The sequence below is a fragment of the Dasypus novemcinctus genome, chromosome 20 (assembly GCF_030445035.2).
Source record: "Dasypus novemcinctus isolate mDasNov1 chromosome 20, mDasNov1.1.hap2, whole genome shotgun sequence".
NCBI lineage: Eukaryota > Metazoa > Chordata > Mammalia > Cingulata > Dasypodidae > Dasypus > Dasypus novemcinctus.
In genome coordinates this window covers 42,970,876-42,997,188 of record NC_080692.1, presented here as the reverse complement: position 1 = coordinate 42,997,188, position 26,313 = coordinate 42,970,876, and the positions used below count along the sequence as shown (strand labels likewise).

Sequence of the window (26,313 nt, the reverse complement as noted above, 5' to 3'; positions counted from 1 at the left end):
CTTCTTTAGTTGTCATCCTGCGTCTCTTCAGCATCCACGTCAGCAGCCACACCCAACTTCTCAGTGTTCAAGTTCTATGCGATATTTCAGGGACCCTTTCCTTCACTCTACCAACCTCATTTTCTAGTCATCCCTGAAGCAGGTTACAAGGACTCTTCAGTTCCAACATCCTGCCCCCTGACCGCACCCTCTTCCCTCTGAACTGGCTTTTCACACTTAGACGGACCCCCTGGTCCCTCTTTCAGTCCCTCCTGATTGTCCATAGCGCAGGTCCCTTCCCTGCAGTACTCCTTTCTCTGTCCTCTGTTCGATCGCTGCTTTCTTCTCTTATATTTATTCTCCCTGGCTTGCCTGGCCATTTTCTCTGTCTGCTTTGGGCACTGTGCCAGGCTATTTTACTTTTTCCCCAAGGCAAAAAAAAAAAGTTTTTTTTTTTTTTAATGGGAACTATAATACTGCCATTCTATCCTTTCCTGCCTTCTTTTTTTTTTTCCTGTCTAGTTGTGTCATCGTCTTTTTTGTGGGCCTCCGCACAGATCTGGGATGCCTCTTTCCCTTTTTTTACCAGGAGGTCCCGGGGATCGAATCTGGGTTCTCCATATGGTAAACAGGAGCTCAGTTGATTGAGCCATAGCCACTTCCCTCTTGCCTTCTTAAGACGTTGCTCAGTCAAGCTCCTCATTCCTGCATCTTCAATCTCTTTTATCCCCTCCCTAAAAACAAAAACAAATTAAAACACCCTCTCACTCTTTCCACCCCTTCATGTTTTCTCTTCACCATCAAACTTCAAAACTCACCATGTCCATTTCTCACTTTTGTCCCTTTCTGAACTCATTGAATTGCACACACTTCTTCCTCCCCGGCCCCCCTCTCCCTTTTAGCTTAAACAGTGGTGATTTATTGGCTCACAGTTTTGAGGCTATAGGGAGTCCAAAATCAAGACATCAACAAGGCTCGATTTCTCCCCCAGATCTGAAAGCCTCTGGTGCTGGCTGCTGGCAGGGTTGGGGTTCTGGACTCGGCTGTCACATGACGCGCTCTCTGCTCTCCTCCAGGTTCCCGCTGACGTCCTCCCCGCCCATGGCCTTCTCTGACTAGGTCTGAGTTTGCTCTGCTTAGAAAGGATGCCAGCAGCCCAGGGGACGGCCGCCCGTTCAGCTGGCCCACACCTTCACTAATAACATCTTCTCTATTGACCGGCGCCTTCCTCCCGCTCCTCCCTGGTGCTGCACAGTGTCTCCCCGGACCCCCGAGTTCCAGAGTAGTTGAATCAGACAGTTCCTGCCAGCCCAGCAGCTGTTTCGGTAGAGGGAGTCATTCCAGGATCTCCCTGCTCTGCCATCCCCACACTCCGGTGTGCTTCTGCCCCCACCTCTCCAGTGGACAGAGGTCAACCACCCCCTCTCAGCATCTTAGTGCAGTGGTCTCGTCTCGTTCCTTTTCCCACTGCGCCTCAGCACATTTCCTACTGTGCCCGCCCTGCCCCGCGCCCGCCTTTCCATCCGCGTCCCTTTGCCTGTTCCCCCTGTGCCTTAACTCTTGCTGTTCCCTGGGGTCCTGATCCCAGTCTGCCTTTCTTTCTACTTCTCCAGTAGTCAGTTTGGGTCCCAAAGAGTGGCATCTGCCCTTTGGAAGTACCGTCAGCAGGGTGTGTGCCCCTTCGTGCTCAGGACCCCCCTCTGCTGACCAGGCTGCTCCCCAGCTGGTGCCTGGTGCCCCGAGGCAGAACTTGGGGCCCTTGTCCCATCTTCTCAGCCTGAGTCGTCTGACTAGTTAGGATCACCATTGCTTCTGCATTGCCAAGACTTACGTTACCCACATATAATTACCATTTTCCTAAACTTTGTTGGAAATACCTGTATAAATTAACATGATAAAAATGAAATTCCCCCAAAGAAGTGCTCTTTTCTGCAGCTGGGAGTCACTATTGTCCCAGTTGTTCTAGACATCAAGACCAAGAACTTTTGAGTTTTACTTCCGTTTTCATTCTTTTCCCCTTCCTTCTCCTTTTCTCCCCAGGCAATTTCTTGATCTCTCTTCCCTGTCTTAGAAAATCATTCTGCCACCCACACATTTGCTTGAGTCAAAATTTGAGCAGGCATCTGTATCAGCTGGGGGTCAGTTAGGAGTTGGAACCCATAGCAGGTGTTCGAACAGAGAGAATCTAATATGAGGAGTTGTTAAACTAAGTCAAAAGTGGTTAGCTAGAGAACTGAACAAGTAAAGAGAAAATTGGAGTGTTACAGAGGGAGAGGCCAGAGGTGGTAACTACCATCCCTAGGACTGGAGCAACAGAAGAAAAGGTTGGAATGAGTAAGACTTAGAGATTTAGAGGCAGAGTCCTGTGGAGCTGAAGCTCAGACCTCAGAAAACTCAGAAACCAGGAACTGGCATCTCTTGGTAGAGGTGGAAGTGAAGTGTGCCTGCAATGAAGCTGGTTCTCCAAAGTTTGGAAAACCCGCCATCTGGGTTCAGCCGCTGCTACGGAAAGGCAGTTCTGCCCCAGGCTGAAGCAGCCATGCTGGGGTGATGCTCGGAGCAAGGCCCTCCTCCTCCCTTCCACCCGGCGAAGCTGGAATTGAGTGGGCCGAGTTCCTATTCCAGCACCTCAAAGCCGAGTGTGGAGCGGGGAGTTGGAGCTGAGAGAAAACAACTTCATAGCTGGCACATCTTCCTGCCTTTGTCCTACCCCTGTGTGGCATGGCACTCCTTGCGTGTGGCAGCACTGCGCATGGGCCAGCTCACCACATGGGTCGGGAGGCCCTGGGTTTGAACCCTGGAACTCCCATATGGTAGGCGGATGCTCTATCTGTTGAGCTACATCTTCTTCACCGATTGCAGTCTTAACATTTATAGTTCATTCTTATCACAACCAAAGTGATCTTTTCTAAATATAAATCAAATCGTGTTACTGCTTTGCTAAACTGGGCCCTATAAGGCCATACGTGATTTGGCCCCTCCTCATCTCCATCTAATTTCTAACCTTGCTCACTCCTTGTTATGTTCCAGTTACACTGGGGTTATGGTGAGCACTTACCACTCTCAAGTACCATATTTATTGGTTTACTCCTTGTGTTGTCTGGTTCCTTGGCTTGAATGGTAGCTGTCGGCATAGCAACTTTGTCGTCTTCACCACTTATCTCCAGTGTCAAGAGACATGCCTGGCACCTAATAAAAAAGTGCTCGACATATACCTGTTGAATGAATGGATGAATCTTGGATTCTTTCCTCCCTTCCGCCCCATATCCCAGTGGTCCTTTGTACCTGTGAGATTCTAGGTCACATATTGCGCTTCAGTCTTTTCTTTCTCATCTGTTCTCAGCGTTGTGCCTCATTTCATGTTCTCCATTAGTTTTCTGGTGTTTCACTGCATCTTCTACCAGGTCCCTCTTCAGTCTTATACCTGTTTCAGCCTGTCCATTGCTCTGCCACCAAAGGATGACCTGAAACATAAAGCCATTTGCTGGCTTTGTCTATTCCTTGCTAACTCCTCCTTGCCTGTAGGATTAAGTCCTGGCTCCCTGGGCTCAGCATCCTGCACTGTTCATAGTCTGACTTAACACCTGCCTTACTCTACCGCTCGATGGAACAGTAGCAGTTCAGGTTCGGTCAGGGACGCAGCGCCACTATGAATATTATGGGAGAAGGGATTTCTCACAGGAAGTGTCTCTTACATAATGATGGGAAGAGCTGGGGAATTGACAGCCTGCAGTGGAAGGTGGAGGAACACAAAAAATCACTGACGAGTCCTGAAGCCCTGATGCAGGAGGACATGCCGGGGCTTGTAGGGAAAGCTGCCTGTGGCCTATCCCCCTGCCAAAGTGGGACTCCAGAGGGGAAGCTCATGGACAGGTGTATGGTGAGCTGTTTCCTCTGAGGAGCCCTCACCGTGGTGAATTTGCTGCTGCGTCTGGCGGTGGGCGTGGCGCACCGCTGACCCGCAAGCCCTGCCACTGGGAGGAGTGAAGAAGAGCCAGGCCGAGCAGGACTGCCTGTGCCCGTTAGCCTCCCTGAGAGCGGAAGGGCAGCAGCTTCACTTCTGCCTCCCAAATCCTGCACAGATGGTTCTTTTTGACCAGCCTTAACTCAGAACCATACAAGGAAGAGGATTCTGGAAATCGAGGTCCCAGCACAGTGGGGTTGATGACCGAATCACCCAGCATAATACCCTTGATTTGGGCCCCTGAACTGCTTTCCGTTATCTGAGCGTGCTCAGTGCTTTCATGCCAGTGTAGCTGCCGTGCATGTGCTCTTTGCCCTGCCTGATGTTTTCTTCTGCCTTTCTAGGGAACTTCTGTTCACCCTTCAAGGCCCAAGTCAAGTGCTCTTTCTGCCTTGAAACCTTAACAGCCGCTCAGGTGGTTCCTTGTTTCCCTGTTTCATTGCAGTCCTCTGCCTTAGCATTTAGCAATTTCTTTTACATTTCTTTTTCAGTTTCCTCCAAGGTACTTAGGAGAGCTGAAGGGCAATATTTAGTGGTTTAGATGTTTCTGACCAATTTGAGCTCAGGATGGTTTCCCTGAAAAAGGATATATAAGAAGATCCCCTTCTCAGGCCTTTTCTGTCTGAACTTGAGCCTCTTGGGTGGTACTGGGTGGTGGAAGGACACCAGTCGCCAGCCTCTTCTCTCTTGTCACTGGGTACCGGCCAATGGCCTCTTTTTCCTCTCGTCACTGGGTACCAGCCTATGGCCTCTTTTTCCTCTCGTCACTGGGTACCAGCCGATGGCCTCTTTTTCCTCTCGTCACTGGGTACCAGCCGATGGCCTCTTTTTCCTCTCATCACTGGGTACCAGCCGATGGCCTCTTTTTCCTCTCGTCACTGGGTACCAGCTGATTGCCTCTTTTCTCTCTCGTCACTGGGTACTGGCCGATGGCCTCTTTTCTCTCTCATCAATGGGTATAGGCTGATGGCCTCTTTTATCTTGTCAGTCGTGTAGCTACTCCCACTTCTCTCGATTCCATTGTCCAGCAGGTATGGACCAAGTCAGCTTGATGGAACATTTAGGTACTTCCCTCTTCAACAGGGAGTTCCTCTTACAGTCAAGAGCAGGGTTTCTGAAGAGCTAGTTGAAAGAATCATAAAGCCTGCCTACTCAAAAGAGGCTAGGAGGCACCTGCAAATTCTGTATATAGCTGTGGAGTAGAATCACAGTAATCCCTGATTATCTATGCAGTGTTAAAAAGTATAATTTACTCTCTACCTTGAAGATGGAAAGAGAGCCACTTTGTGTTTTTTTTTTCCTCCAGATTATAAGGCCCTTGGTATCTTAAAGCGGCAGTTCCCTAATGCATCCCTAATTGGGCTGACTGCAACTGCAACAGATCATGTTTTGAAGGATGCTCAGAAAATTTTGTGTGTTGAAAACTGTTTTACTTTTACAGCTTCTTTTAATCGGCCAAATCTTTATTATGAGGTATATAACTTTTATGTCAATTTATTACTTTTGTGAATGATGTCAGCAGAATAATTTACCTTTTTATTATATTTATTTATATGAACAAAAGTTAAACTATATGTAAAAGTTATTAAAATCAGAAGATAAGTTTAAGCAGATTCATTAATTAGTGCTTTTGCCTATAATCCTAGAAGTTAAACAGAGGACACTGGTTGATATTATCTTTTATAAAACCTATGAGGAGTCACATAAATTTATGTACATTCATTCTTGAGCAAGAATTGAGAGAAAGTATAGAATTATAGTAAGGATACTGACATCTTTATTGAAATTGATTACTAAATAATAGAAATATTAATATGCTATTAAAGATTTGCTAATATTCTCTGTTTAGATTTTTACTTGATACATAAACTTGAAAGCTAAATAACCTTACAGCTGTTTTTTCTTTCTCATCTTTTAAAGAATAGATTTAATATTTTCCTGAGGTTTTTCCTTGAATAGTTATTTATGCTATGGTTGGTATTTTCATAAAAGTAGTTTATATTTTTTAGGAAAGAAAAAAAATCTTTACAAGTTATTCACTTATCCTGTGCCTCCTGATCTCTGATAAATTAAAAATAAGGATCAAAATGAATCTGAGGTGGCAGGGGTGAATGATATGAGGTGTACAAAAGAGTAAATAGATGAAAACACTGTGCTCATAAAGGAACAGCACCTGGAAAATTGTCAGTAAATGGCTACTTGGATGGCACTCATTCATTTATGTTTTAAATTTTGGCTGTTTTTTTTAGGTTCGGCAGAAGCCCTCAAACACAGAAGATTTTATTGAAGATATTGTAAAGCTCATTAATGGGAGATACAAAGGGCAATCAGGTAATATAGAAAACAAGCCATCTTTGAAGACTTACAGATAACTCTCAAAAAGTAGTAACTTATATTTCACTGATATGTATTACTGATAAATGACTAACACTGAAAAATATTAGTGCATGGCAGAAGATACTTGAAAATGTGATAAAATTAATTTTTTGGCGAGATTAGAATTGGATGTAATATTTGCCTATGTCACAGATTATAAGAATTAGAGATTTCCTTCTTTATACTTAATTGCTTTAAATAATGGACCTGGTGACAATGTGAATTATTGGGAAAACGTATTTGGTAAGTACCCATTGTTTATAAGATAGAGGGCACTGAATTGAAATTTGAAAGAGATATAAAATATAGTCCCTTACAATAAGGTACTATATTTTAAAAGGTGATAATTAAATAGTACATATTGGATGGGTTAAGCATAGAGTCGAGAGTATGTTAACATATTTCCAGGATTAACGAATAGAGAAGTTGCATCTGAAAGAAAACATCTGTGTGAAAAAAAGTCTGCTTTCAAAACTGTTCTGTAGATTTTCAGGAGATACTAGTGGGTACCCTGAGTAAAAAGGGCTCCAGGGTCAACTAAGTTTGAGAAAGGCTGCAGCTATTTATTCCTCTTCCAGATTTTACAGGGTTTTTTACATACTATAAGTTCTGAGCAGCCCTGCTAGTAAAGAGAAACCTGTTTAACTTGTTTACTGCAGTTTCCCAAACTCATTTGCACATACAACTTTTTTCACAGCATACTTGTTAACACCTTATGGAGCTGTGGGACATCAGTTTGAGAAATACTATGTAGTGGGAGATAAAGTTGGAGAGAGAAAAGAGGTAATGGGAACCCAAACTAAAGGTTAAAAGGCTCATTTCTGCTTTAGAGCAAGCTGGTGGTCAAATGTTGAATTCTGTAACAAAATCAATATGCCCAGGCCCTTGGACTTTTTCACAGTTCTTTTCCTCCTCCTCTGTACAGTATGTTAATCAGCGTGTATGTGTTGAAAATGTGTGTACTGAAAATTAACTTCCAGAAATGTACCATATAGAACTGACAACTGGCCCTATTTTACTGCAGGGATCATATATTGTTTTTCTCAGAAAGACTCTGAGCAAGTTACAGTTAGTTTACAGAAGTTGGGCATTCGTGCAGGGGCCTACCATGCCAACATGGAACCAGAAGATAAGACCATGGTTCATAGAAAATGGTCAGCCAACGAAATCCAGGTGAAGTATAAATCTTCACTAGAAGCCTAATTTACCTTTGAAAATATTTAAACGACTTAATTAATAGATAAAATGTTAAAACATTTTAGGTAGTAGTGGCAACGGTTGCGTTTGGTATGGGAATTGATAAGCCAGATGTGAGGTTTGTTATTCATCATTCAATGAGCAAATCAATGGAAAATTATTACCAAGAGAGTGGACGTGCAGGTACGTAGAACTCAAATGCAGAAATATTTTTAAGAAAGCTCTTTCAGAAAACACACTATAAATGATTAATAATTGGATAATAGTTTTACAACAAGCAATGAAGGCTTTTTTGTAGTTTTATACTTATTGGCATATAGGAAAATTGTACTCATGTTCTATTGGATGTATCAATTGTTCTTATGTTTGCTAAAAAAAATGTGATGTCTACTTTTCCCTCTTGAATTTTTAATTAATGGTTTCAAGTCCAAACATTAAACAACTAGGTTACTTATGTCCATATTTTTTAATTTAATAAAGCTAAATTGTTGGTAAATTTCTTCATTTTCTTTTTTTAACTGAGGGCACCTGTTACAGATTAACTTTTACATCTGTCTAAAATTTCTAGATGTGGTATATTTAGACTATGAAGCTTTGCCAGCTAATTTTACATATATTATTTTTGCATGTGTTGAATTTTTAAAATGAACTCTGTGGTCTCAAGATTTCTCATAAACCACAGGTCGAGATGACGTGAAAGCAGACTGTATTTTATATTATGGCTTTGGAGATATATTCAGAGTAAGTTCAATGGTGGTGATGGAAAATGTGGGACAACAGAAGCTTTATGAGATGGTGTCATACTGTCAAAACATAAGCAAGTAAGCTACATACATTTTATATATTTTGACAATTAAAGATAAGCACTGATAGGAAAGTGTATGACATTACTTTGCGTACTTCCTCGCATGGGTAAATACATTGGTATAACACCAAAGCTCAAACCCAGAAAAGCAGATGTCAGAAGAATAGGAACCCGTACATTAGGATACAGGGTCTGCCTTAATCTAAGAAAAGATGCTGCTTCTCTCTATTCTCTATCTTATCTATTTACCTACCTACCTATCTTGGAAATAATCCTCCAAAACACTGTTTTTATTGGTGGTTTAGATGCAAATTGACTGCGAGTTCAGGCTTTTTCTCTCTGGCACCAGCATACAGCCACATGCTTTAATAATTTTGAAAAGGTATAAATAAGATAGGCATAATAAGGGTTGCACTTAGTAACACGTAACACGTGCCTGCCTACCAGCTGATGGAGCAATGAAATAATTGAGGGCAGGGTCAAGTTTCTCCTTAAGAAAGAAGTTTTAATTACATCATCAAGCTTCCTGATGGCTTCTTAGTAATCTTTGTAGTCTTCTTGCCCATCACATAAGAAGGGCTGAAAAATGGTGAAATCATAAACAGTAGCTGGACAGTGGCAGTATATGATATTTCTTTCCTATAAATCAGGGGTTCTTAACATTTTTGCTCCACGGGTCCCGTTGCCAGTCAGGTGAAAACCACAGACCCCTTGCAAGTCCACACTATACTGTGTATTATTTAATAAATAGATCACACCTGTAGCAGTATGTCCCACAAGAATAATGTTATTTTGAATTTCAGTTCAAGCTCACAGACCCCTTGTTAAGAACCCCTGCTATAGATGCTACAATAATCTAGTTAAGGATGTGGGAAAACCAAAATTTTCTTGAGGAGTGGGTGTAACTCAGTGGTTGAGTACCTGCTTCCCATGTACAGGGTCCTGTGTTCAATCCCTGGTACTTCCTAAAAAAAATTACTTAAATTCCAGTAGACCTCCATGAAGCATAATTTTTTATTTAGACTCATATATTTGTCCTGGGAAATAGAGAAACTTCTTTGCTATCAAGAAGATTCTCTTGGTAGTTATAAAATAGTGAAGCTGGAATTGAAATCCAGCCATCTTGTTGAGTAATAGTCACGCCCTGATCCCGGGAGCCTGTGAGTATGCTACCTTACATGGCAGAGGGAAATTAAGGTTGTACATCAGCTGACCCTAAGAGGGGACATATGCAGGATTATCCAGTGGTCCCAATGAAAGCACAAAGGTCCTTGAAAGTGGAAGAGGGAGGCAGAAGTAGAAGTTTGAGTGATGTGATGTAGAAGGACTCAGCCTGCCACTCTGTGAAGGCAGAAGGGGGACTTCAGCCCCACGATGCAGGCAGCCTCCAGAAGCAGGAAAAAGAAGGAAACATTCTCCCTTAAAGCTTCCCGAAGAAATGCAGCCCTAAGGATGCACCTTGACATTAATCCAGTGAGACCTATGCTGGACTTAGAGATAATATGTGTGCGTTATTTCAAGCCACCAAGTTTGTGGTAATTTATTAGGACAATAGGAAACTAATAAAACCTTGTATTTTGAAATGGGTATTTTCAAAACCTTATTAGATCATTTAATAATTATGTTCTCTGTGTTTTCAGATGTCGCCGTGTATTGATAGCTCAACATTTTGATGAAGTGTGGAACTTAGAAGCATGTAACAAAATGTGTGATAATTGCTGTAAAGACATTTGTGAGTTCACTGTTTTTTAAAATACCTTTATAAGCAAATATATACAGCTAGGACTACATGAAGTAAGTATATCTAGACTCCAGAAGGGATTTAAAAGATTAATGTATGAGTAGAATTTTCCAGTTTAAAAAAGAAAAACAGTTTTGAACTAAAGATGAATAAAGGGAAAAGACATAAATGTGTATACATATTTTATATAGCTATACTGAGGGTATATGAAATTTTTAAGAAATGAAGGAAATTTTAAAAATTCTTCTGAATAGAAATGCTATTTATTTAAGCCGAGAGTAACCTTGTGATAATCCCTAATATTTTATAGCCATAGATTGGGATGAAAAATTTAGTGCAAAATATAGATATTATAGTGAATTATTTTTGATCCTGTAACTATTCATAAGACACTAACTTAACACTGTCTTGATGCTGTATTTTTTTTTGAAACCGTTTTTTTTTTTTTAAGAGAAGTTGTGGGTCTACAGAACAATCATGCATAAAATACAGAATTTCCCTATACTACCCTACCATCAATACTTTGCACTGGTGTGGAACATTTGTTACATTTAGTGATAGAACATTTTTAAAGTGTACTATTAATTAAAGTTCATGGTTTAACTTAGGGTCCACTGCTTGTGTAGTAGATTTAAAAAAATTTTTTTTATTCTGTTACCATTTATATAATGTAACATTTCCCTTTTCAATCATATTCAGATATATATATCTCAGAGCTGTTAATTGCATTTATAATGTGCTACCATCACCACCGTCCACTACCAAAATAGTTCCATCCTTCTAAATAGGAACCCTGTATCTTTGAAGACTTATCCCCACACCAGCCCCTGGTATCCTATATTCTAGATTCTGACTCTGTTTCCTTATTCTCATTGTTTCAAATCAGTGAGGTCATAGAATATTTGCCCTCTTGTGTCTGGCTTATTTCACACATGTTGTCTTCAAGGTTCATCCATGTTGTAGCATGTATCAGGACTTGATTCATTTTTAAAGCTGAATAATATTCCACTGTATTTATATACCATGTTTTATTTTTCCATTAATCGGTTGATGAACATTTGAGTTGCTTTCATCTTTTGGCAATTGTGCATAATGCCACTTTGAACATTGGTGTGCAAATATCTGTTGAGCCCCTGCTTTCAATCCTTTTGGGTATATACCAAAAGAATATATTCTGAGGGATAGCCAAACTGTCTTCCACAGCAACTACACCATATTACATTGCCACCAGCAGTGAATTAATGTTCCTTTTTCTCTGCATCCTTTCCAACATTTGATAATTTTCCTTTTTCTCTTTTTTTTAAACTGCAGCCATTCTAATGTGTGTGAAATGGTATATCATGGGTTTTTTTTTTGATTTGCATTTCCCTGATGGCTAATGATGTTGAGCATCTTTTCATCTGCTTTCTGGCATTTGCATTTCTCCTTTGGAGAGAAGTCTGCTCAGGTTTTTTGTCCATTTTTGAATTGGGTTGTTCCTTTTTGTTGAGTTGAGGATTTCTTTATACTTGATATTAATCCTTTATTAGATATGTGGTTTCCAAGTATTTTCTCCCATTGTGTAGGTTGTCTTTTTACTTTCATTATAAAGTCCTCTGAGGTACAAAAGTTTTTCATTTAGATGAGGTCCCATTTACCTTTCTTTTGTTGCTTGTGCTTTGGTGTAAAGTCCAAGAAACCATTGTTTAACACAAGGTCCTGAAGATGCTTCCCTACATTTTCTTATACTGAGGTCTTTGATCCATTTTGAGTTCATTACTGCATATGGTGTGAGGCAGGGGCCCTCTTTCCTTTCTTTTTTCATTTTTTGTACATGGAAATCCAGTTTTTCCAGCACCATTTGTTGAAGAGGCTATTCTTTCCCAATTGAGTGGATTTAGCAGTCTTATCAAAAGCCGAATGGTCATAGATGTGAGAATATATTTCTGAACTCCCAATTCAGTTCTATTGGTCTGTATATCCTTGTGTCAGTACCATGCTGTTTTGACCACTGTAGCTTCATAATAAGCTTTAAGATAGGGAAGTGTAGTCCTCCAACTTTATTCTTTTTTTTTACATTTATTTTTAATTTAATTTTAAAGGATACTTAGATTACATAAAATATTATATGGTTCAAGTGATAGAGCTTCTGCCTACCATATGGGAGAACCTGGGTTCAATCCCTGGGTCCTCCTGGTGAAAAAGAAGAGAAAGTGTGCCCATGAGGCAAACCAGTGCCTGCTCAAGTGCCCACATGGTGAGCCAGTGCCGGCACAAGTGCCTGTGTGAGTGCCCACGTAGTGAGCCAGTGCCCCGCGCTAGTGAGTCATGCGTCAAGATGATGACACATCAAAAGAGAGACAAGGGGGGAGTGGACTTGGTCCAATGGATAGGACGTCCGCCTACCACATGGGAGGTCCATGGTTCAAACCCTGGGCCTCCTTGACCCGGGTGGAGCTGGCCCATCCACAGTGCTGATGTGAGCAAGGACTGCTGTGTCATGCAGGGGTGTCCCGTGTAGGGGAGCCCCACGTGCTAGGCGTGCACCGCGTACGGAGAGCCACCCAGCGCGAAAGAAAGTGCAGCCTGCCCAAGAATGGCACCACACACACAGAAAGCTGACACAGCAAGATGACGCAACAGAAAGAAACAGATCCCAGGCCATCTGGGATGCTGATAAGGATAGAAGTGCCGTTGATAAGGATAGAAGTGGTCACAGGGGAACATACAGCAAATGGACATAGAGCAGACAACTGGGGGATGGGGTGGGGAGAAAAATAAATAAAAGCTATCTACTTATTAAAAAAAAAAAAAAAAAGACAAGGGGAGTGTCAAGGTGAAGCGCAACAGAAACCAGGAACTGAGGTGGCACAATTGACAGGGAACCTTGCTCCCCATCAGAGGTCTCCAGGATCAAATCCCGGTGAATCCTAGAGGAGAGAAAATGAGAAGACAACACAAACAGCGAAAACAGCAGGGCGGGAGGAGGGGAAGGGGGGAAAATAAATAAATTAAAAAAAAACAAAACAAAAATATAAGGGATTCCCAAATGCCCCACTCCCCACACCTCCCATCCTTCTCCACATCAACAACTTTCATTAGTGTGGTACATTCATTACAATTGATGAACACATTTTGGAACTTTGCCACCATAGTTTACATTGTAGTTTACACTCTCCCACTCAATTCTGTAGGTTATGGCCGTGTGTGTGTGTGTGTGTATATATATATATATAATGACCGGTATCTGCCATTGCAAGGTCACTCAGGACAATGCTGAGTCCTGAAATTGCTCCCACATTATACCTCTATGTCCTTCTCCCTGACTTCAGCACCTCCAGTGGCCACTGTCTCCACATCAACGATAAAATTTCCTTCATTGCTAGAATCAATGAATAAGTCTACAGCAGAATATGAATAAGTCCACTCTAATCCATATGTTATTCCCCAATCCTGAGGATTCTGGGATGGTGATGTACACTCCATCTCCAGTTGAGTGGGGGATTCATTCCCATACGGCTGATAGATGGCAGTCTCCTGCATTTGGTTGAAGACTCTCTTGGTTCTTGGTGTGGTGGTTGTCCATCCTCACCTCGTTATCAGTTGTCCTGAGTGAGTCCAATGAACTGGAGAGTAGGTGTTGCAACTCTGCTGGGGCTCAGCCCAACTGGCTCTTGGACTGCCCAGAGATTCTAGTTTTGTGGACATACACCTGCCCCTCTTCTTTTTAAAAGATGGCTAGCTATTTGGGGTCCCTTACACTTCCATATAAATTTGATAATTGGCTTTCTCATTTTTGCAGAGAAGGTTGTTGGAATTTTGATTGGGATTGCATTGAATCTATAAATTCCTCTGGATAGTATTGACATCTTAATGATATTTGGTCTTCCAATCCAAAAACACAGAATAGCCTTCAATTTATTTAGGTCTTCTTTAATTTTATTTAGCAATTTTTTTTCCACCTTAATAATTTTATTATTTTTAGTTTTGGTTTAATATTTAATGATTTATACATAACGTATTAATATAATTTCAACTATAAACAGTATTTATTTGCCAAAAGTCATATCAGGTAAAACAAAGATTGTGCCAAAGACAAAACCTAACATTTAGGGTCATACCATTTTTTTTGAGCAGTAAATTGGCTCCCACCAACACAACAAAACAGTTTATTTGCTCAATATTATTTATGTCTTCACTTCTTTTGAAGGAAATTCAGATCTCCCTTATTAAGAGCATCTCTATTTAGCAATGTTTCGTAGTTTTCTGTGTACAAGTCCTTTACACCTTTGGATAGATTTCTAGATATTCAGTTCTTTGTTACTGTAAATGAAATTCTTTGTTTTTTCTTCTGATTGTTCATTGCTTGAGTATAGAAACATTACTGATTTTTGCATGTTGATCATGTACTGTGCCACTTTGCTGAATTCATCTCTTAGCTCTAAGAGATTTATTGTGGACTTTTCAGGATTTTCTGTATATAGGATCATATCACTGCATATAGGGAAAGTTTTACTTCTTCCTTTCCAATATGGATGCCTTTTATTTCTTTTTCTTGCCTGATTTCTCTGGCAAGAATTTTTAGTACATTGTTGATTGACACTGGTGACATTGGTCATCCTTGTCTTATTACTGATCTTAGAGGGAAAGCTTTGAGTCTTTCACCATTAAGTAGGATGTTAGCTGTAAGTTTTTCATTATGGCCTTTATCATGTTGAAGAAGTTTCATTCCATTCATAGTGTTCTGTTTTTAACAAAAAGTGTGCTATATTTTGTCAAATGTCTTTTCTGCATCATTGAGACAATCAGCTATTTTTTTCCCCCTCTTCATTCTGTTAAGTGGTGTTTTACATTAATTGATTTTCTTATGTTGAACCAACCTTGTTTCCAGGGATATATCCCACTTGATCATGGTGTATAATTCTTTTAATAATGCTGTTGGATTTGGCTTGCTACTGTTTTGTTGAGATTTTTGCATCTATATTCATAAAAGGTATTTGTAGTTTTCTTCTCTTGTGTTATCTTTGGTATGACGGTGATATTGACCTCATAGAATGAATTAGGGAGTGTTCCTTCCTCTTTAATTTTTTGGGAGAGTTTGAGCAGAACTGGAGTTAAGTCTTGAAATATTTGGTAGAGTCCTCCCGTGAAGCCATCTAGTTCAGGGCTTTTCTTTGTTGGGAGGTTTTTTTTTTTTTAACTGGTTCAATGTCTTTACTAATTGGTTTGTTGAGATCTTCTGTTTCTTCTTGAATCAATGTAGTGTGTTTATGAAAATTTGTCCATTTCATCTAGGTTATCTAATTTGTCATAGAATTGTTCCTAGTTTCCACTTATAGTCAGCAAGGTTGGTAGGCATATCCCCCTTCATTTCTTATTTTCATTATTTATATCCTCTTTTTTGTCAATTTTGATGATCTTCTCACCCAATTTTTGATTTTGTTGATTCTGTTGTATTTTTGTTTTCCATTTCACTTATCTCTGTTCTAATCATTATTTCCTTCCTTCTGCTTGCTTTGGGTTTGGTTTCCTCTTCTTTTTCTAGTTCTTCCAATTTTGAGATTATGGCTCTGATTAGAATTTTTCTTTTTTAATATAAATGTCTAGAACTATACATTTCCCTCTCACCATTTCCTTTGCTGCATCCCATAAGTTTTGTTATGTTGTATTTTTTCATTTTCATTTGCCTCAAGGTGTTCCTTAATTTCTCTTCTGATTTAGTCTTCAGCCCATTAGTTGTTTGAGTTTGTTGTTTTGAAATACTTATGAATTTTCCCTTTCTCCCTCTGTTAATTGATTTCTAGCTTCATTTCTTTGTGGTCAGAGAATAAGCATTGTATAATTTCAGTATTTTTAAATTTATTGTTGTGACCCAACATAAGGTCTGTCCTGGGGAATGATCCATGTGCACCTGAGAAGAGGACACTATATTTTAACTTTCATCCTGTGTGCATGTAATTTATTTGCAAGGGGAGCAGGACTACCTATTCTTCATGCAAGGGCTTATGGAGTTCTGGTATCTTCGTGGATTGAGATCCTGACACTTTGAATTTTGCAACTAGAGGTTATTTATGGTTTTCTTTTTTAAAGATTTATTTTATTTCTCTCCCCTCCCCACCTGTTGTCTGCTCTGTGTCCATTCACCGTGTGTTCTTCTGTGTCTGCTTGCATTATCCAGCGGAACTGGGAAACTGCATCTCCTTTTTATCGTGTCATCTTGCTGCATCAGCTGTCCGTGTGTGTGGCACTACTCCTGGGTGGGCTGTGCTTTTTTCACGGGGGGTGGCTTTCCTTGCAGGGTGCATTCCTTGCACGTGGGGCACCCCTATATGGGGGTGCCCGTGTGGCACAGCACTCCTTGCGCGCAGCAGCACTGCGCATGGGCCAGCTCACTACATGGGTCAGGAGGCTCTGGGGATGGAACCTTGGACCCTCCATATGGTAGGCAGATGCTCTTATCAGTTGAGCCACATCCGCTTCCCTAGATTGTCTTATGCTGACCAAATTAACAAGAGTCTGATATGTAAATCGTTGAGCTAGTTCCTTATTAGGGATATCTATCCAGCATATCCTTGTTAAAGCAGAGTGTCTAGGAACCCATACTAGTTTTCAATGTCTTGCTTAATGAGCACAAATCAAAGAAGTGTGCAGAATAGAATGGCTGTCCTCTAAAGCACATCTCTAAATAACTGTCATAATCAGAGCAAGCATTCTGTGATCTCGCTGCATGCCAAGAGTTTTCATATATCCAGGTTTTCTTTGTGTCAGTGTAAACTCCACAGTGCTTTAGAGTTTATAATTTGCTCTAGGAGTAGACTGGAGGAGTAGTCTAGTCTTAATTCTGAACACATTAAGAAATCAGTGTTGGTAGTGGCTCACATGGATGGCTACTCTTAAACTTGTTTATCCACTTTCTGAATTTCAAGTGGCCTATACCACATCTCTTTCATTGCAGCATTTGAAAGAAAAAATGTAACAGAGTACTGTAGAGATCTAATCAAGATCCTGAAGCAGGCAGAGGAAATGAATGAAAAGTTAACTCCATTGAAACTGATTGATTCTTGGATGGGAAAGGGTGCAGCAAAATTGAGAGTAGCGAGTGTTACACCTCCCCAACTTCCTCGTGAAGACCTGGAGAAAGTTATTGCGCACTTCCTTCTACAGCAGTATCTTAAGTATGTATAAAGTCATATCTTTAGTAATTGTTTATTCTGGTTTTTTATTTCCAAAAAAATATATTGTTTTTTGATATTTGTTTCATGTGAACTTTTAAAATATTATAGAAAATTTACCCATAGACAAATTCAGAAACTTTACTTGATCATTTACAAGTCAAAAAACCACAAAACTATTTTCTAGAATATTTGCATTGTATTTTATTTCATATCAATGTGTTAATTAAAATTACTGTACTTTAGTTACTGCTTTATAAATTTCAGTTCTTCTGACTTCTTCAAAACCTTTCTGATTGTTGGTCTTTATTCTTCTGCAGAGAAGACTACAGTTTTACAGCTTATGCTACCATTTCATATTTGAAAATAGGACCTAAAGCTAATCTTCTCAACAGTGAAGCACATGTTATTACTATGCAAATAATGAAACCTATGCAGAGCTGTTTCAGGGTAACTGGCTCTTAATTTTCAATTTTTCTGTATTTTAAAAAATTCATTAAAGCTTATGGGATGCCTTTCCTAATTTGCCTAGTATTTGTTTAGGTCTCCATGAACATGAGAAAAGACGTCAGTTTTCTTCTTATATTCTGGGGGTGGAAGAGAGGAAACATACCTTTGTTTTGGAGATTTTAGTGGAGGAATTTACTCTATAGACTTTTTCTAAAAATGTACAAAGAGGTACCAGGGATTGAACCTGGGACCTTGCACACATGAAGGCTCTTAACAACGGAGCTAAACTTGCTCCTCTTGTCTCTAGTCTTTTAATATAGACCATGGGTTACCAAACTTTTTAAAATATGAGGACTCTATTTTAATGTCTAACTTTGTGATGCATACTGCCCCCATGATACTGTTTATGATCATATTGGTTGAGAAATCTGTGTGGCTCCAAAGGTTGAAAATCACTGTTTTTTTATATCACATGCTGGCAGGTCTGCCAAATCACGCCACATATCACTGTGTCCACAGATAATGCATGTATTCTTTAGGATTTCTAGCGTACGTGCCCCTTCTATTCAAGAGGGGTAAATTCAGCTAATATTTGAGTAGAAAATTGAAGATAACAAATCAGATGTAAAACAAATTTTTTTGAGATTCTTAATGTCATGAGAACACTGAATGGCTAAATTTACACCAAGGCACTTGGTTTGTTATTGTTTCATAGGTCGAATTATCTCCAACTTGTCATTCTGATGCAAAGAAGGAAGAAAAAAATTCAGGTAACTTCCAGAAGAAGTCGGCAAACATGCGCCAGCAACCTGAATCGAAGAATACAGGGGCTAAGAAACGAAAACTTGATGATGCCCAAGATGAGTGTCACTAAATTTTCCAAGAAAAGAAAACTATGCATGTTTATATCATTATTTTTATAGTAAGTTAAAAGCTTAATGTCTAAGACAATTTCATTCTTTATGTATATTTTCAGAGCTTAGGTATTAAAAAATTTTACACCTTCTGAAAATTTGAGATTATGGATACCTTATATAACAGTATGTAATGAAAAAAATTAAATTTTTTATAGGAACTCTACATTTAAGATATTTAAGAGAATGTCCACATATCTTAAACTCTTATGCCTTAATATCTTTAGTTGTAGTAGTTTTTCTTTTGACATAACTTTCTCTTGATAGAAATATGCTGAAAATTTTTTATAGGTATTAAAATTGAGTGATATTTTAAACTGAATAATGTGCATGATTTCACATTATAAAGAGTTGTAGAATCCAAAAAAAGGAATATTAATACAAATATTAGCAAATGATATTGCTTCATCATATCTAAGAAGAATAAAACTTAAAGCTCACTTAAACCACAGCCTTATTTTTTAAAAAAAGTAATTTACTGATGAAACTATCTTTGATTTTCTAGACTACAAATCCTTTTGGTTTTGTGGGAAAACATTTGAGATGAGTTAAGATGGTCAGTCTGAAACTGAAGGAATATCTAACCATTTTTCTGCAGGTAAATAATGAAGCAGGTTTTTTTTTTTTTTTAAATTTTTATCTTGGTAACTGATATATAACACAAAATTTCGCACTTTAACCACTGTTGTGTACAATTCAGTGATATTAATTACATACCAAATATTGTGTTACCATCACTACTGTCCACTACCAAAACTTTTTAATGAAATTAAACAAATTTTGTACTCATTAGGCAATAACCCCTCACCACAGTCCTATCTTGACAACTCAGAATCTCATCGAAGAATGACTCTGGTCTACTAGAGTGCATTTTAGTTAGGTAAACATTGAGCTAAGTTTGCTCCAAATCTAAATCATGAATAAGCATGTTTAAGTTTAAAAAACACAGATGAATAATTTCAGATATTTTACCCAAGTGGCCACTTTTATGTTAGAAAAATATATCAATAAATTATTTGAACTCATTTCATTCTTAGAATTTTAATGTTTTTTATATTTTTCCACTAAAATTATTTTCAGTATGGTCATCATTAAATCAGTGCAGTCATTCACTATTGGCTTGTGAATTTTTTGGTCTGTCTTGGAAATTTATGTGATTCTTGAAATGTCCTTTTTAGTCAAAATAATCTTCTATATCAATATTTGGATCTAGCAGATCTTCCCCATATGATGAAAGATTCATCTGGTTTAATATTAGATTTTCAAATGTTTCTTCCAAATCTGTTTCACCAATTAAGACAGCTCCCATCATTCGCCCATCTTGCATGACGACTTTGACGTATTCTTGTCCTTTGGTACATCTCAGCATTAGTTCGTGATTTGAACCTAAGCCCTGTGCATTGTATTTTCCCAGCAATACAACCTATATTTAGGGATAAAAAAATTTCTAGTGAGCACCAAAAAGGAATCATAATATGCAGTTTTACTTCGTGTTATGCTAAAATAGCCAGGAAAAATCTAGTCACAAAATTTTACCCTAAAAATGTCAGTAGTGAGATTTCTAAAGAAAACATTTAAATGGCATATATGTATTCTACAGATGACATTATCACACAATCTATACAAGCATTAAAAATATCTAATATCAGAATAAATATGTAGGATATGGACTAAAAATATATTAGCCTAGTCATGATTTAAAGATTTTAATAAGGAACTGAGTTAGATCTTTCATGGGCAGATTACAATTACTTAATCTCTAAGAGCCCGTGTGTGTTGGTGTGTGTGTTTCTCTTTTATCTGTAAATTAGGAAGAAAAAGTCTGCCTCAGAGTAACATAAAGAGAAGCAAATAAGATAATATGTATGTGAAAATACTTGGTTCATTCTTATTTGTGATAACTGATAGTTCCCCTTACAAAGAAAGGATAAGTATCAAATAAGACTTAAAATGCACTAGCAGAATAAATCTGGAGAGAGATTCCCCCCTTAACTGTAAAACAGTATAGTTGGAAGGTAGATAGTAATTATCAGATAATTATGAATTCAGACCAGCAGTAATGCCAGGTATTGAGAAGAGAAAATATTTCATTTTTGTAAAATGATTAAAACCATCTAAATTTTATTTGAGAAAATCAGATGATCATATTTAGTCACAAGAAGGCATTAATTTAACTATCTTACCTTATAGTTAAAAAATTTTGTGACATGAGCGAAAAGTTCAAAGCTGAAATCCATGTCAATAGTGTCTCCTAAATGAGCCGCAGCCATGCACTTCGCTGCATACCATCCCATCTGTCTAGCCTGGGTCCACAGCCTCATCTGAAATAATTTAAAAATCTTATGTAGTACTTTCCATTACTATTTGGGAAGTGCTATCATCTTAACACTGTAAATTCCTTTAAAGGGTTCCATGTTTGACAATGTTCAGATCAGATGGATTTAGCTATTATCTTTGCCATAGAAGCATTCACCAGTCCAAACTAACCAAACTGATTTTGGTTACTTGTTAATTCTAAATTACTGCCTCTAAAATTAAAGAATGAACTCACCAATTACGTGTGTTTCAATGAAATTTTGACTAAAAATTACTACAATATTTCAAGGTATACCAGGTGAGAATAAATTACCAGTGTAAGTTTACCATCAATGGAAATACCAAACTTTCACTTTAAAATTTTAAAAATTTGTTCCATTTCCAGTAAGTCTCAGTTTTAGGTACTAGCTATACAGATAAAGTTACCTTATCCTGAGCTTATTGCTCAGAAAACAGATGGCAAGTAGTGAGTGCCCAGCCCCAAGACAATATATGAGGTTTTAGCCAACTAATTATGGAAAGTCATTTAAATCCCTCTCTACACCAGTATGTTGTATTCTACTTGTTCTTAATGCTGTATGTACAATACACAAAATAGTTAAGGATGCCTCTTAAAATAAAAATACGTTTACCTCTTCCACTACTTCATTCAGTTCATAAACAGAATTAATAATCCCTATTCAGACCAGCTGGGGAGCTGTTGTTCTTTAACAAAGAAAGTGTCGGCTGATTACTTTATCTGAAACATCTGCCTCCACCCTCATACCCCCCCTCCCTGGCCCTGTGTCCAGACCACCTCACCTATGGCCATTTTCTTTGGTTATCTTCCTTGATTACTGCTGTCACCACTTGGAGGAGGGCGACACTGAGGATGAAGGAAGTCTAGACCCCGCGGGGAGGAGTCATAAGGCTGAGGAAGGCTGCTCAGGACAGCACCATTTTTCATCAGTAATTCCCAGAGGAACATAATAGTGTCATCCAGGAGCAGAATGCTTTATTTATATATTTATATGGTTTATAATCTTTGATGATTTAAAGCTGTGCTGCCCAATATGGTAGCTACTATTAACATTTAGCTATTTAAATTAACTAAAATAATGTTCTACAGTCCCTAGATTATTCTCTAGCTTTCTTCCAATTGACATTAATGTCCCTAGACTATACCCCTTTCAGCCACAATCACATTTATAAACCAGCAGTTTTAATTATACTCACTATAATGTGTTACTGTCAGTGCTACCTATTTCTACAATTTTACAGTCAAGCTAATTATAATAAAATTAAGCATCAGTGACCCCTTCTCAGCCTTCATCCTATCTCCTAGTAACCTATACTCTAGATTTGTTTTTTCATGAACTATAACAAATGCACAATACTAATACATGGTGCTAATAGGGAGTATATGGGAAAAATGTAAACTACAGACCATAGTTAGTAGTAATATTTTGATGATGTTATCATAATCTGTAACAACTGTTCCACAACAATGCAAGGTGTTGGTGGAGGGCTGATGTAGTATGTGGGAATTCTGCATGTTATACAGGATTATTTTGTAAGCTCAAAATTTGTCTAATAATAAATACATAAAATTAAAAGCTCAATTCCTCAGTCACTTTTGCCACATTTCAAGGGCTCAGTAGATACATGGGGCTAGTGGCTACCATATTGGACACGAGAATTACAGAGCATTTCCAACATCACAGAAAGTTCTATTGGATAATGCTGATAAAGCACCTAAGAATGAAAAACAAAGCAAGAACCCATAATTCAGCCACTTCCCATCTTAAAATTATAAGTATTCTACTCTGTGCCACTACTATATAATAATGAACCAAAAAGGAAAAAACAAAATTCCAGTAGCACTGAAAACCAGAAAACTGCATTTGCTGGTAGCAGCTACTTTACTTCCAGACAGGATCTCTGATGAAAACAAGTGATCAGGTACGCAGGTTTACCTGCTGCCAGACTGGGCTGGGTTGCCACGATGCAGTGCAGATGTCACCTGCAGCATAGATATCAGGAAGTGACGTCTGCATATGATCATCTACTTTCAGGCCACCATCTTGTCCTAGATCAAACTAAACATTGTTCCTTGTAAACATAAGTAATAAGGAAAATGAAACATGACTAAAGGAAAAGACCAAGTCAAATTTTACCCTGTTATGCTAATCTTTAATGGAAAGTAAAAAAATAGCTGCAAAGAGTAGGAACCAAAGCTGAATTTCCAGTGAATCAAATTCCTACTAAGACAGACCCATATAATCCTTAGAATTTCAACATCAAAAATACCCAATAACCATACCTCACCCAAGTACAAGAATATTCCTGTTTTTTTCCTAAGATTCAAATGCTAAAAAAAAGCAAAAGATATAAGATGCATTCTCTAAAAGAACCACTTTTAAGAATTCATAGGAGGTGTTAGTCTCCTATCAACCATTAGATAAATAAATTGCCCATTATGTCCCATTAAAGATAGCATTTATGTTGAGATGGTAGCTGCTTAAGGATTTTAAGCAGTAAAGGATATTGCAAAATCAAGACATGCATATAACCAAATTGCTTTCAGCAATCTTAATTTATTGTTTTGTACTAAAACAATTAAGTTATTCATTCTTGAGAATTAGAGATCATAGAGAATACTTTAAAATATCCATAACTGGACAAAAAATTTCTCCTTACTTTGTTACCAAAGAGGAAAGGTTCTATATTTGGTGTAACTCCTGTAGCACTGACAATGAAATCACAGCCATATATCTTTTCATTAGTCAATTCCACATATACAGGCCACATCTCTTTAAAAAAAGAAAAAAAGGAAAGTTTTTATTCTCAAATGTGACCACCACCAGCTGTGTCCCTAGCATTACAAGAATGTAAGGACTAGAAACACAAAATGGAAGGTATGTGATGACTTTAAAACAATACCCCTTAATAACTGTTATAAAGTACATTTGCTAAAACTTTATTACCATTCATCCTACTAATTGGGCTTTACAAACTTTCTGGAATCACAGTAAACAATTCTAATGCAATCAACAATATCTTGTTTTTGGTATAAAATGCAAAAACTATGACATACTAAACCTCTTTCAAATTTAGACAATGTTAACAAAGAATAAATTGATAACTTCCTAAATTATTTCTTTAAAAATCTTTACCATGTTAGACTCCACTGAGAGTTTATTCCAATTAGATTACCCATTTTTCAACTTCTTCTCCCTGGAATATTCAAATCTAACTTCTAATACTCCCTTTTTCTATGGGAAAAAATCAAAGAATTCAGAACAGTGGAGTATCTCATACACTAGTTTGGTTGAGTGTATTTGTTCCAATGATGGCAATTCTTAGAGGGTGTGTGAAACAGGAATTAGGTGACCTAAATCTTAGTTCCATGTTGATAGATTTTCAATCTGTTTGATTTTAAGGAAGTCATTTCACCTTTGAATGGTTCAGATTTTTTAAAATTTTATTTTAATGTGCAAAATATTCTGACTGACTCACAGAGTTATAGTGGTTCAAACAACATAAGCCCTAAGTAAAATGTAAAAGCCCTGTACCAATTAATTTACTGGAAAACTAAAGAATAAGTAGTGAAAATGAAATGGTGTATTAGTAGATTATAGTTTTATTCATTACTTACCTTTATCAGTTGTTTTAACTGACTTATTATGATATTCTTTTGGAAAAGCCAAGGATCTTTTCTTTAAAATTCTGAATTCTTCTTGAAGGTAGATTTTCTTTACTTCACACATGGTTTCTATGTGAACCTCATGAGAAAACTAAAGTAAAAAATAATGATAGATTGTATAGTAAGTGAATATATCTCAATAAAACTGCTTAATAAACCAACAAATAACTGTGCAAGAATAGCCAGAAATAGCAGCTATGTACAGCAAGGGAAACAGATTTAGAGGGGAGGAATTTCCTTGTTTTTTATTATTACTGAAATAATGAAAATGCTTTAATAATGACGGAAGTGATGAATGCACAACTATGTGATCATACCAAACACCACTGATTGTACCTTTGGATAAACTGTATGTATTAATATGTATCAATTAAATTGATTTGTTTAAAAAATAGGGTGTGTAGGGATAAAAATACATCGAATGTAAGATATGAACTATAGTTAGTAGTAATATTTTGAGGATGTCCTTGCATAGTTTGTAACAAATGTATCACAACAATGCAAAGAAGGGGTGGAAGGGTGATATATGGGATCCTTGTATGACTTTATGTGTTTATTTTTTAAGTTCACAACATTTACTATACACTTATTGTTGATTTATGTTCATTTTTGAATGACATCAATAAAAAAAAAAAGATAGCTCTTATACTTCCAGAAAGAATGATGGGTTGCTCATGATGGAAAAAAAAAGTTTATAATATACTTGTAGAAAAGTTTAGAGAAAAAATAATAATTTATCCCACATGACAATACATTGGATGCTCCAAATTAACCCTCTCAATTTCTATGCATGAAAGTGGCAAATAAATTCATTCAGTACTTAAGAAATTTAGTAATTGCATTGGTAGACCATACAGGAGACCATACATTTTTATTCTAAGTGTCACTGATCATTACAAATACAGTCTGTCTTCATTATTTGCAGATTCTGTATTTGTGAATTTGCCTACTTGGTAAAATTTATTTGTAACCCCCAAATCAATACTTGTGACCCTTTTGCGGTCATTTGCAGACTTATATAGCGTGGTGAAAAATCTGAGTCACCCAAAGACCCCATTCCTAGCTGAGGTTGAACAAGGCCACACTCTGCCTTTTTTCAGGTCTTATTCTGTAAACAAGTGTCCTTTGTTTGGTATATTAGGTGCCAGACTCTTTCACAGTTTTGTGCTTTTTGCTGTTTAAAATGGTCCCCAAAGGGGGTACTGAAGTGCTGTCCAGTGCTCCTAAGTGCAAGAAGAAGGCTGTAGGGAAGCGGACTTGGCTCAATGGATAGGGCGTCCGCCTATCACATGGGAGGTCTGCGGATCAAACCCTGGGCCTCCTTGACCCGTGTGGAGCTGGCCCATGCACAGTGCTGATGCGCGCAAGGAGTGCCCTGCCATGCGGGGGTGTCCCCTACGTAGGGGAGCCCCACACAAGGAGTGCACCCCGTAAGAGCTGCCCAGTGCGAAAGAAAGTGCAGCCTGCCCAAGAATGGCGCCGCACACATGGAAAGCTGACACAACAAGATGATGCAACAAAAAGAAACACAGATTCCCGGTGCCGCTGATACACAGAAGACCGCACAGCGAATAGACAGAGAACAGACAACTGGGGGAAGGGGGGGCGGGGAGAAATAAATAAAAAATAAATCTTTAAAAAAAAAAGGAGGAAGTCTGTGATGTGCCTTCCAGAGAAAACAGGTACGTTAGATAAACTTTGTTCAGGCTGGAGTTATAGCGCTACTGGCCGTGAG

General features: G+C 38.2%; 2 protein-coding genes across 2 annotated transcripts in view; one reads left to right on the top strand and one right to left on the bottom strand.

The window, feature by feature from the left end:
- Window positions 1-25,239, top strand: part of RECQL (RecQ like helicase) — a 45,638-nt gene extending 20,399 nt beyond the window's left edge. Inside the window, exons 7-15 of the mRNA XM_058282871.2 lie at window positions 5,250-5,416; window positions 6,193-6,274; window positions 7,344-7,492; window positions 7,582-7,699; window positions 8,199-8,337; window positions 9,962-10,053; window positions 16,997-17,216; window positions 17,534-17,663; window positions 18,379-25,239. Coding sequence (XP_058138854.1) covers window positions 5,250-5,416; window positions 6,193-6,274; window positions 7,344-7,492; window positions 7,582-7,699; window positions 8,199-8,337; window positions 9,962-10,053; window positions 16,997-17,216; window positions 17,534-17,663; window positions 18,379-18,537 — 1,256 coding nt within the window. The 3' untranslated portion in view covers window positions 18,538-25,239. The remainder of the gene's footprint in view (window positions 1-5,249; window positions 5,417-6,192; window positions 6,275-7,343; window positions 7,493-7,581; window positions 7,700-8,198; window positions 8,338-9,961; window positions 10,054-16,996; window positions 17,217-17,533; window positions 17,664-18,378) is intronic.
- PYROXD1 (pyridine nucleotide-disulphide oxidoreductase domain 1) overlaps window positions 19,603-26,313 on the bottom strand; it is a 36,711-nt gene continuing 30,000 nt past the window's right edge. Inside the window, exons 8-12 of the mRNA XM_058282872.1 lie at window positions 24,531-24,669; window positions 23,573-23,685; window positions 22,849-22,971; window positions 20,761-20,898; window positions 19,603-20,000 (exon numbers count right to left, since the gene is read on the bottom strand). Of these exons, the coding sequence (XP_058138855.1) occupies window positions 19,752-20,000; window positions 20,761-20,898; window positions 22,849-22,971; window positions 23,573-23,685; window positions 24,531-24,669 (762 nt within the window). The 3' untranslated portion in view covers window positions 19,603-19,751. The remainder of the gene's footprint in view (window positions 20,001-20,760; window positions 20,899-22,848; window positions 22,972-23,572; window positions 23,686-24,530; window positions 24,670-26,313) is intronic.